General features: G+C 53.7%; 1 protein-coding gene across 1 annotated transcript in view; it reads right to left on the minus strand.

Annotated features, from left to right (window-relative positions):
- The window catches only part of TIMP2 (TIMP metallopeptidase inhibitor 2), a 51,784-nt gene extending 42,194 nt beyond the window's left edge, over window positions 1–9,590 (minus strand). Inside the window, exon 1 of the mRNA XM_025279622.3 lies at window positions 9,155–9,590. Coding sequence (XP_025135407.1) covers window positions 9,155–9,284 — 130 coding nt within the window. The 5' untranslated portion in view covers window positions 9,285–9,590. The remainder of the gene's footprint in view (window positions 1–9,154) is intronic.
- Between the last annotated feature and the right edge of the window lie 2,850 nt (window positions 9,591–12,440).

The raw sequence follows: 12,440 nt of genomic DNA on the forward strand, positions 1-12,440 counted from the left end.
ACTTTAAATGGGTGAACAGTAGAATCATACGTCAACAAAGCAGATAAAAAGCATACGTCTCTGAGGCAGAAAAATGGTAACAGTTCTTTTCAAGAAGCAATAAACCCTTCCCGAATCTGCTTCTCGGAGGAACAAGGCAAAAGGGAGGCAGCCCTGGACGTAATCCCCACCCTCTAGGTTCAGGGCTCTCACTGCCTCTCTTGTAGCCTTCTCTTCCGCCTCTCCCATCCTGAAGATACCCCTACCCCAGTCTCCTTGTTGCCTTTTCACTTTAAAATAATTATACAATGAACACACGTTAGTCACAGAAAATTTAGAAAATACAGATAAGCAGAACGAAATAAAAATTACCCTTGATCTCACCCACTGCCTAGAATTTTGACAGACATCCTTCTAGACTTTTCTCTACATGTGTATGTATAAGAATAATTAAAAAAAAAAAAACAATAGACTACAGATAAATATGGAATCAGTAAACTACATTAAAAGAGCCAGGGAATTTTCACCATAAAACCCAGGACAGTGGTTATCTAAGGAAAAGGAGGTCCCCTTTTCCTTAGGGACCAGGAAGAATTAAGAGAGTTTTTAGGGTGGCAGGGTCTTGTTTTTCTTAACCTGAGTATTTGCTTGATAACTTTGTTAACAGTGTACAGTTATGCACTGTGCATTTAAAAATTATATTAGACAGGGTTTGAAACGCGAAAGCATACAGATGTACCTGGGCTTTTAAATTTAATGCACTCTGAACATTTTTCTAGGTCATAAACATGAATCTATAATACTGTTTAAAATGACTGCTTAATATTCTGCTGTCAGGATACAGCTTAATTTAATTTAGCTCATCTCCAGTTGATGGGGAAATCTCCTGAACAAGGTCAGCTCTCAAGAGTTCTCCTTCATGGTCCTCCATCTTTCATGCTCTGCAGAGACCACCCCCTCCAAGCCAAGGTGGACCGAAATGGTCGCCTTCAGCTTCCCCCGTACGCCCCCTCTCATTTTAAAACCCTGTCTTCTTACTCTGCTATTTGATAGTCATGTGACCCAAGCAAAAGAATCAGCTGGTGCCTCAATCTGATCATCTGTAAAATAGGGATAATTATAAATAAGGTGAATTAACAGGAAGACTGTGTGAACACGGTTCCGAGCGCTTAGCGCCCATGGTGACTGCTGCTTACCGTCGTCAGTCACTTTTCCGTCACAGACCTAGAGCCGTTTCCCTCCCGGTTTCCTGGCCGCCCTCCCGGAGGCACCAGAGCCCAGCTTGTGCGTCTCTGCACCCCCCACGCTGTGTGAGAGCCACGGCCCGCTCTCGGGGTGGGGTGAGGGTTACACACCCAGCACAGCATCGAGCGCAAAAAGTCAATACCCCCCAACCCCGACAGCCGCCATGGGCACCGTGCCAGGCACTGCACCTCTGCCCTAGGAGGTAGGAAGGGATCATCACTTCTTCGGAAATTGAGAAACCGAGGCACAGGGCACCTGCCCAAGTCTCACCCCTGGACCGAGGCGTGGGCTGCAGAGCGGCCATCCTGACCACGCTGCTCCGAACCCACGTGCCCCCACCCCTTTCTCTGCCTCTTCCCTTCAAGGCCCCTCACTCATTCCCATGATCTGCTGGAGCTACACCTGGAGACCCCTCTGTCTCTCTTTCCCAGCAGAACTCGGCAGGGAACGCACCCCTGCTGGCCACCTGACCACATTAGGGGCTGCCTGGCCCCAGCCAGACCCCAGAGGCGGCCCCCCACGCACCCCGCCCCGCCCCTCCAGCCTGTCACCCTCCCTCCTTCCTGAGTTCCTCCCCTGTGAGGTACCTGCTCTGCGCTCTTGGGTGACTAGAAGCCCCTTAACCCAGCTCTCCTGCCTGCAGCTTCCTTCTTCCTCCCCTGCCATGTCTAACAGCTCTCAGGGGGACAGCAAAGACCCTCACCCTGGTCCCCACTGCTGGGGCTCAAGGCTGCTCACCCTTTGGTTCCAGAGCCCCTACTCCCCCCACAGGCCATAAGAACGCCTTCTAAGGCAGTGGCTAACCTTTTAGAGGTCACATACCCCTTTGAGAATCTGGTGGAAGCCACAAAAACGGGCACGCACACACTCAGCTGAGCTGACTGCTTCAGGGCTCAAGGCTGTCCTGCCGGCCCATCTCTGGACACACATCCACATCCCCCAGGTTCAAAGGATGCAAAGGATCAGTCGTGTCCAACTCTGCGACCCATGGATTGTAGCCTGCCAAGCTCCTCCGTCCATGGGATTTTCTAGACAAGAATACTGGAGCGGGTTGCCATTTCCTCCTCCAGGGAATCTTTCTGACCTAGGGATCGAATCCAAGTCTCGTGTGCTTCCTGCATTGCAGGCGGATTCTTTACCACACTGCAGCATCTGGGAAGCTCCCTGCCCCCCGGGTTAGGACCCTTCTTTAGAGGTAACATCTCAATTTGATTTTAAACTTTTAAAAAATTTTTATTATATTTTAAAATTTGTTATGGCTGATCTGCAGGCCATGTAGGATCTTAGTTCCCCAACCAGGGTTCAAACCCATGCAATGGAAACTAGGAGGCTTAACCACTGGGCCACCAGGGAAGCCCCTCAATTTGATTTTTACAGCAAACCCTTACCCAGTCCACCCTGCTGGGGTCTTCAGAAGCTTAACCCAGGAGGTTAACTGCACACAGCTGACCCCAACTTTATCAGCTACAAAACAGTATTCCCCTGGGTCTCTATCACTTTTCCACTACAGCTGCACATCCATGCGGTGACGGTGGCACCGAAGGCTCCAGGATTCCAGCCAGACCCGGCCTCGGAGGCCCGGGACTGTGGGCCCCGGGCTGGGGGAAGCCCGCTTCATTCCTGCCCTTTCTGAGACGCTGGTGCCCCTGACCATCCCTCAGGCTGGAAGTCCTCCCCAGCCTCACTTCCCTTGACTGCCTTTCCTCCCAGCATTCCAGGGCATCTCACATACCCCTCCTGTACCCTGACACCCTGTGGTCTCACGGTCTACGGACCCTGTAGCAACCAACCAGAAACCTAGCCAATCACTCTCAAAATCTACCTGCTCATTTGAAAACTAGGCACAAGTGCTGCTGTCAGTCTGTACACTAAGGATCTGTAAGGTTCTCTTCTCAAATCCAAGTTGCCTTGGTTACCCACTTTGGAAACGAAGGCTCTGTGCAAACTTTGGCGGGCATCAGAATCACCTGTGAGATACCAATGCCCAAGCCCCGGGTCCTGAGGGTCCCATGTGTGTCTGTGTGTGCACTCAGTCGTGTCTGATTCTTTTACAATGGACTGTAGCCTGCCGGGTTCCTCTGTCTATGGAACTTTCCAGGCAAGAATACTGGAGTGAGTTGCCATTTCCTTCTCTAAGGGATCTACCTGACCCAGGGATGGAACCCGTGTCTCCAGCATTGGCAAGTGGATTCTTTACCACTGAGCCACCTGGAAAGCCCCAGTATGGGACACTAATTCAGACATCTGCCTTTTGGCAAACTCCCTGAGCGATGCCCACTGTAAGCATAGGTGCACAACCTCAATGCCTCTCCTCGGGTCCTTCGAGATGGAATGCAAACTCCACGTGATAAACCAGATGTCTAGTCTCATTCGTCCTCTTGGGCCCTGCTGCTATGTACCCAGACTCTCACCTTTCCCAAGTAGCCTGTCTGTTTACTTTGACACCATGAAATGGCACTTAACCATGCCTAGTCCACAGAGAAGGCAATGGCATCCCACTCCAGTACGCTTGCCTGGAAGATCCCATGGACAGAGGAGCCTGGTAGGCTGCAGTCCATGAGGTCGCTAAGAGTTGGACACGACTGAGCGACTTCACTTTCACTTTTCACTTTCATGCATTGGAGAAGGAAATGGCAACCCACTCGTGTTCTTGCCTGGAAAATCCCAGGGATGGGGGAGCCTGGTGGGAGGCTGCCCATGGGGTCGCCAGAGTCGGACACGACTGAAGCGACTTAGCAGCAGCACGCCTAGTCCATGTTCCCCTAGCTCTATCCTCCAATTTAGGGTTCTTTATACTTCCAACCTTGACTTCCTAAGTCTGCCCTTCTCTTTTCAGAAAGCCCGTCCTAGCCACAAGACCATTTGCTCTTGGCTCCGGGTGTGTGTGTGTATATGCAGGCTGGAGGCATGTCCAGGACAGGGGAGAAGAATCAGTGGCATTTACACTCCTACTCCCGGTCTGCCTTCTCTTTATCTCCTTTAGTGTATATTTTTTTTTTGCTTTATTGAGATATAACTGACATATAGCACTGTATAAATTTAAGGTGTACAGCATTCATAATCATTTGACTTACATATATCATGAAATGATTACCACGAAATATTCCATTAACACCCATCATCTCATATAAATACACAATAAAAGAAAACCAATTTTTTTTCCTTGTGATGAGAACTCTTAGGATTTGCCCTCGTAACAACTTTCTTATCTATCACCCAGCCGTCTTACCTACAGGCATCACGTTGTACATGACATCCTTAGTACTAGTTTTTCATTTTTTAAACTTTTTGTTTTACATTGGTGTATAGTCGATTAACAATGCTGTGATGGTTTCAGGTGTATAGCAAAGTGGTTCGGTTAATATACACACTTTTTATTTTTCCTGCCTTTTTTTTTTTTGCCCATCCTCTAGACTGCCTGGGGTCCTCCAAGCGTATCTCTTAGCTGCTTTGGGAGCCAAGGGCTTCATCTGCTCCCACAGCGCCTTGGGCACTGGATCAATGGCTCTGCATCAGGATGAGGAGGGCTGCATGCCCCCATCCAAGCCTGGGACTCATCCGCACCCGCACATATGGGATGCCCTTGGCAACTCAGCAGAGATGGCAAAGAGGAAGAGCGGGATCCCAGCCCATCTGCAGCTCAAGGACTAGCATCCAAGACCACTGACTGCAGAGGACACGGCAGTCCCCAAGCTGCAAGCTGGCACCACGCCCTCAGATCAGAGAGGGAAGAATGTGTAGGGTAGGAGAGGGCCCTCCCAGCCACGTGCCACACCCACAGCACAGCCTCTAAGCCCTGCACACATCTCTTCCCACTTCCCAACCCAGGTTCTAGTCAACCCCCTGGAGAATACATCCGTCCAGGGACACTGTCCAGGACCAGGAACTCAAGTGCCCCACCCCTGCCACGGTACCCTCCTCCTCCTCCCATCAGAACCTGGAATCTCTCTTCAGAACCCCAAATGCTTTTCATCTTGTGACCCAGTTACTCTGTTCATTATTTGCCCGAAGCCCATGGAGTCGGGTTTACTTTAAACCATCCCCTGGCAGTCGGTTGGGGTGGGGGGATCTACAGGGCTTTGGTCCCCCTTGATCCACACAGTCTTACACCCGCTCCCACCCTGCCTGGAGCCAGAGTCCTGGCATTCCTTCCCGAGGGCAGGGAAAATGCCTTGCATCTCCCTGCCATCCCCTGGGGTGGAGCGGGTCACTCCGTAACTGCTTGTTGAAACACGAGCAAGCCCGATAGGCAAACTGGGATTATAAAACACAGCTGATTGTACACTTTGCAAACGGACTTGCCAACAGTGTCTTTAAAGAGCACCCACCCACACCCCCACTGCACCCAAGGTCTCACTCTGCTCACAGGAAGCTCTGCCTTGCTTTCCCCCAGCACGTGTCTGGAGAGGGCACTGCCCTTTCTGAGTGTCTGCTGTGTATTTCCCCGAGAGCCCACTACCTGGAACCCATTGGCCTGTGCCCCAGGCCAGCCCATTTGCCCTGGCAACCAGCATGTGGTCTTGGCTGCGGGCCCTGCCCCACTTGGTGCTAGAGACCATTGGAGGGTCTGCAGATAGCAGTGACTGGAGATGGGAGTGTTCTGAGAAAGATGGACTGGAGGCGCTCTTCTGGAAGACAGTGGCTCTGGGCACCAGGGCCAGGGTGGGTGGGGACTGGTGGAGATTTTACCCTCTGGGTCCAAGGAGCTCCTGGATTTACCTGTGACTCCAGAAACCAGCCGGAGCAGCCCAGGTCTGCCAAGTCACTCAGCTGGCTTAAGGAACTCCATGCTCCTTCACAGTGGCACTGCCCAAAGAGCAAGCCCAATGCTGGTTTCCAGCCAGATTCCTGGAGCCATGCGGGCCTGCAGGAGATGGCGAAGGACTCATCCATTAGATGAGATAGGGCCAGGCCAGCAGCACTTTGGAGCAGGGCTCTGAGACCCAAAAGGCTTCTGGATCATTCCCACTTTCCTGGAAAGGTCAGGGAGCAGGGCCTCCCAGGAGGAGCCCCCGTCACCCCTTCCCGCCCCTTCCACCTCAATTGCACAACCTCATAACAAACTTTGTGCTAACCCCAGTTCCAATCCCACAGGCTGCAAGAGCTAAGGAGATGCCATCCCCCACCCTTCCCCCAGTAATCTCTACACAGGCAGACAGAAACATGACTGTTTCTTAAGCCAACTGCCTCTTGCTGACCCCAAGCCATTTATTAAGCCCACAACCAGCCAACAATGAAAGGAGCCGGCACGCTGCATTAAAGACCAGTCTTTAGGGAACCCCAGTGTGCAAGAGGCCATCACCCTTCTCGGATCCCTGACCCACTTCCCTGGTGGCAGTCACCTGTAGAGCTTGACAACAACAAAAGCCAAGGTCTGAGCCAGATTTTGTGTCTGCAAAGAGCTCCAGACCCCAGGCAATTCTGCTGTCAGTCAGAGTAGGAAATCATCATCATCATCAAAGAAGTCATGAACTTGTACCATGTAAAGTGGAGGTGGAAAGACTATTACTTTGCAAGATTTCCTCCACTGCCACCCAGGTCTGACACCCTGGGCTGTCTCTGCGACATGTCCCCAGTTGAGTGAGCACAGAAGGGCTGCCCGTGCAACAAGACTGGGCAGCATTCCCCCCAAATTTGCGTCCATCCAGAAGCTGTGAATGTGACCTTATTTGGAAATAAGAGTCTTTGCAGATGTGATCAAACGAAGATGAGGTCAGTGGACTAGGGTGGGCCCTGAATCCAGTGACTGGTATCCTAGTAAGAGGAGAGAACACACACACACAGAGAAGGCGGCCACCTGAAGACAGAGCAGAGATGGGAGTGATGTGTCTACAAACCAAGGGACACCAAAGACTGCTTGGAGCTACCAGGAGAGGGGCCTGGCACAGATTTTCTCTCCGGGCTTTCAGAAGGAACCTGCACTACCAACACCTTCATTTTGGACGTGAGGCCCCTAAGCTGTGAGAGATCAATTTCTGCTGTCTTAAGCCCCCCGTTTGTGGTCACTTGTTACAGTAACCATAGGGACCAAAAACACTGGGCTCTGCAGCAGGACCCTGGCATCAGCATGCCCTGTGGAACCTCTGGGCTGGGCTGAGGTGAAAAGTTTTGGCTCTGTGACGACTCTGATGCAATGATTGAGACACAAATGCCAGGAGATGCAGGTGGAAGAGAGGGCAACCTACAAAGCAAGAAGGAGCCTTGAGGCACATGGACACTCCTGGACCCTGAAGGACCTGTGCTGCCCTTGATCCAAATCTAAAGCAGAAAACAGCCCCAGCCCTGCCTCAGCTGATGCTGGGCAAGGAGGGCAGTGGCTGGCTGGACATCCTCTCTGTGCAGCTGAGGAGTGTGAGGTGGTCCCAAGCCCAACCCCTTCCTGCTCCTAGAATCTTCTAATTCATGGATTCCTTCTGGGCCTGGGCCTGATCCTGTCCCAGAAACACAGCTTCTCTTTCTGCAAGGGGCCTGGACAGGTCTGGACTCCCAGGGGACACCCCTTGGAAGGCCTATCCTGGCTCCCACACTGGCACGAGCCTCTCCTCCCCATGCCAATCTTCCTGAGCAGTGAATCCAAATTGGTGAGCTTCCCGCAGTCGGGGTGCTGTAGGGAACCACTCTGGGAGCACATGCTGGGCCCCAAGTGCAGGCTGGCCTGAGCTATGTGACTCGCACAGGTAGGATCACCTTAAGACTTCCTGGAGCAGGTGGTGGCGGCAGCTCCAAGGGCCACCTGGGGTGTGGCCAGGAGTCGTGGGGAGGTCAGAGTGGTATGGCTGACAAGGGGAGAAACCCAGAGACCCCGGCTTTGAGCCTGCACAGGTGAGGGCAGCCCAGCCTCCCCACCCCTGGCAACAGGCTGCGGGACTGGCTGAGACTTAGAAGCAGAAAATAAACCTGTGTGGAAGTGAGAGGGAGCCACAGAGACCCAGCTGCTGTACATCTGTCCTCTTGGTGAAACCTGTCCCAGGAAAACCAGGGCAGTGGAGGCCCGCAAGTGACAGAACTAGATGGAAACCTCCAAGCTCAGCTGGTTCTCCCCATTCTGCGGTGCTCTCTCTCCCCACTCTGCCTCCTGCCCCTATGTGGCTCAGAATAACTGGGCTCTCTTTCCCTTGCCAGCTCTCGTATTTGGGGGACAAGGAATCTGGAGGGGAAAGGATATGTGCTGAGGACTCTGGGCAGCCAGACAACCCTACCTGCCATCTCCAGTCACCAAAACTTGTGTCCAGAAAAAGCGGTCCCCACTCAAGGACCATCCTGCCTGTCCCTGCAGAGGTGTGCCTCCTGGGCAGAGCAGGGGAGGAGACGGCCCTGGGGCTGGGCCCATCTTTCGGGCTGCCCCACTGAGCCCGTGGGGAACCTGCCCAAGGGAGGGACGCTTCCATCCAGCCCCAGCCGGATCTGGTGAACCCCACATGGGGTTGCTGGCAGAGGCCCAGGCGGAGTAGCTCTTCCCCACCCAGCTCCAAGCCCAAAGGAGCCCAAGTCCCATCTCACCTGTGAAAGTTTCTTCCTGGGGTCCCCCGTCCTTCAACCCACCGAGGTCAAAAGGGCCCCTACCCCCGCGCTGTGGCCCCCACTCTCCCCGCCCCCCCTCGCTGGCATCCCGGGGCCCTCCGCCTGCCAAAACCCAATCCGTTCCCTGGCTCCCTTTCTGGGGCTGGAAATGCAGCGGAATTTCGGTGGAATTTTGAGGTTGAGAAGCATCTCGGCAGAGAGGAAAAGAAAGGGAGAGAGGGAATGGGGAAAAAGAAAGTACGATTTTGGTGTCAACTTGCAGGATTCTAGAAAGCACCAAGGCCCCCGGGAGGCGGGCGCTGGGTCCCTCTGCAGGATGCGGGCGGGCGGGGCCCTGGCAAAACCTCGAGGTCCCGCGCGCCCCGCGGGGGTGGTGGGCGCCCGGTCGGGGCGGGGTCGCCGTCCTTACCTATGTCTGCATTGCAAAACGCCTGTTGCGGGTGCACCGGGGAGCAGCTGCAGGCGTCGGCCCGGGGGAGCAGCGTCCCCAGCAGCAGGAGGCAGAACGCGAGCGGCAGGCTGCGGGCCGCGGCGCCCATGGCGGGCGGAGGGGCGGGGGTCGCGGACTCGGGCTAGCCGCCGCCGCCTGGGCTCGGGGCGCTCCCCTCTCGCGCCGGGGCCGCGCTGGTCTGGACGGCACTCCGCGGGCGCGCTCTCCTCTCCGGCCCTCACTCGCTGCACAAACTTTCTTGGCTCTAGGTCGCGGGGTGCAGCGAGGAGGGCGCGGGGCGCGGCTGGCGGCGCGGAAGCGAGAGCTGGCTGGGGGGCGGCGAGCGAGCGAGTGCGCGCGCCGCGGAACTGGTCCCGAGTGCTCCACTGCCTTCTATGGATGTGTGCGCTGCGGGTGCGGGCCGAGCCGGCCTTTTATTGCGCTCAGAGGCGGTTTGGCTCCGCCCCCCGGTGGCGGGCGGCCAATGCCGGCTCCGGGAGCTCTCGGCCGCCTCCCTCCCCGCGCGCCTCCCGCGCCTCCCGGCCCTCCCCCAAGTCCGGCTTTTGTTGTGCCCAGCCTGGCACGGCCAGGGCTCCCAGCTGCGCACCTGGCTTCCCACCGCTCGGGGCCGCACCCCCGCAGCCTCCCAGATCGCCAGAGGTTGGGGGAGGGAGGACACTGCAGGCAGACAGCGCCCAGTGGACCCTGACTCAGCACTCGGGACTCGCAGTCCACCTCTCCAGGGCACCAGGCGACCCACCCATCACCCCTTCCCCTCCAGCTTGGCGCGGGAGGTGTACACTGCCTGATTCCCTTCCACCCCTGGGATCCCTGCGATTCTGGCCAAGGATGAGGAAAAGGATGTGCCACTTTGGAGCACGGATCGGATCGTTCTCTGCCGCCCCTCTCCCTGCCCCCTGTGGCTGGGTGGACTCCTGAAACTTACTGAGAACGCCTTTTTCAATTGGAGGCCTTAGAATTTTAAGTGCGCTTGGCCAGTAGAGTCAGGGGGTGCGGGCGTGGGGGGGAGTGTCGGGGGGGGCGGTGGGATGTGGGTACTATGAACAACACAGGATTTCATATAAACTGGCCGTCATTTTGACCAGCCGGCAAGAGTGAGGAGCTGGCCCAGAAGAAAAGAGGGTTGGATGAAGGTGTTTTCTGGGCTCTCCTCCCTTAGCCCACAAATGTGGAAGCTGAAATACTTTATCCAAAACAGTTCTGTGTTCCAGGAAAGGCAGAGGGTCTTAGAGGTGTGGATGGCATGGAAAATGTGACCCCCGGGGATCTCTGTCTGTGTCTCTGAGCCCCCTCTGTGGTGGGCACTGTTACACGTAGGGCCTCATTCTTGTCATCCAGCCCAGGAGTTGTAAACTGAGAAAATGACACAAACAATCATTGTCCACTCCACTATGTGATGCTGACTTGAGATATGAAACGGGAAAATACTGAAAGAAATTTTAAAAATGGCTGCCTTCTGTTTATGCATGCTTTTGAGCCAGTAGATGGGCACCCCCAGAGTAAATTGATTGGAGATTCGTTCCCTGCGGACTGAAAACCAAGAGGAGAACAGCAGGATAATTAAGAGAGGAGGCTGGGCTCTGCCGTGTCATTCTCATTCTGGAGGTCAGGAGATCTCCCAACCACACAGGCACAGAAAGGTTTGTTGGAGGTCAAAGCGGAGTGATGCTGACCTAATGCCAGGCTACCCATAGGTTTTTCTGGTAGAATCCATCTTGGCTAAGAGATGCATGCGCCCATATAGAAGGATTCTGAGACACACCAAATGTAGACTGTGAAGCAGACAAATCAAAATGATCGGCCAAAGGAAACCAGAAAGAAACGCCCCATTTAAGTGATTTAAATTGCCACAAGGTGCAACTCAGGGACTTTCCCTCTGAGTCTGCCCGTGTCTCTATCCGCACGTACTGTACTCTTTTTCCTTGTGATAAATCCTTTGAGTCACTACTTTCTGTCTTTGTGGGGATTCTCTTCTGCAAAGCTGAAGCGCCAGAGCCTTGTCAATGACCACTGGTCTAGTGGCTAGAACTTGGTGCTTTCACTGCTGCGACTTGGCGCCAATCTCTGGCTGGGAACCCAAGCCCCGCTTCAAGCCATTGCAGCCGTGGCCACCCCGGATCACTTGGAAACAGACAACTTAGAGAAAAGTTAAACTGGTAGAGCAGTTATTAATACCTTAGAATCCGGACAATTCCAAAGTCAGCGCTTCAGCTTCTGTTTCTGTAAAATAAAGTGTCATTTGTGAAATGATGTTTGATGCTAACTTAGTGAGTACAGTTAATGCAGAAAATTATGACAAGTTGGCGGTCTGTAGCCTCTTCTTTCTTTGTTATTGCAGGTAGAACAAAGTGCTGTTGAACTTTACAGAAGCTAAAATCCATTTATCAGTTTATGAAAGAAATAGATAAGCTAGGGGCTTTCAGCCTTTTAGGCAAGATAGACACATAGATGATCAAGTACACAGAGGATGAGAAGTACATTACAGGTAGGTTGATGGTGGTGCAGGAGGGGATTAGGGTCCACGCTGGGCACAAGGCAGGAAAGGAGGTGCCTGGGCTGGCCTTCCTTCCATCAGGAGTGCTTTCTTAAACATCGACAGCGGACACTGTTCAAAAAGTGGGACGGTCCGGCCTCCACGGAACAGACAACGATCCCTGGACCAGTGAGACTCCTGAGCTGGTGGAGGAGGAAAGAAATGAAGGGAGAGGAGCCACGGAGGAGACTTTTGAGGGTCTGGGAGGGGATCTCATCTTCTTCTGAGGTCAGAGCTTCTACAGCAGAGGAACAAAGCGATCCCCTCTGAAAGGATGCTTTCTGTGGTGGGATAGGCAGGAGTGGGGGCAAAGGGTCCACCTTGTGGCTCAGAGATGCAGCAGCCCAGCTGCCTCAGTGGCCTTGTCAAGCCTCTGCCTCCCCATCTACAACATGGGGATAAAAGCCCCTTCCTAATATGTGAACCATGAGCTTCCAGATCTTCAAGCTGGTTTTAGAAAAGGTAGAGGAACCAGAGATCAAATTGCCAACATCTGCTGGATCATCGAAAAAGCAAGAGAGTTCCAGAAAACCATCTATTTCTGCTTTTATGACTAGACGGACCTTTGTTGGCAAAGTAATATCTCTGCTTTTTAATGTGCTGTCTAGGTTGGTCATAACTTTCCTTCCAAGGAGCAAGCATCTTTTAATTTCATGGCTGCAATCACCATCTGCAGTGATTTTGGAGCCCAGAAAAATAAAGTCTAACACT

Source organism: Bubalus bubalis, chromosome 3 (genome assembly GCF_019923935.1).
Source record: "Bubalus bubalis isolate 160015118507 breed Murrah chromosome 3, NDDB_SH_1, whole genome shotgun sequence".
In the NCBI taxonomy this organism is placed as follows: Eukaryota; Metazoa; Chordata; class Mammalia; order Artiodactyla; family Bovidae; genus Bubalus; species Bubalus bubalis.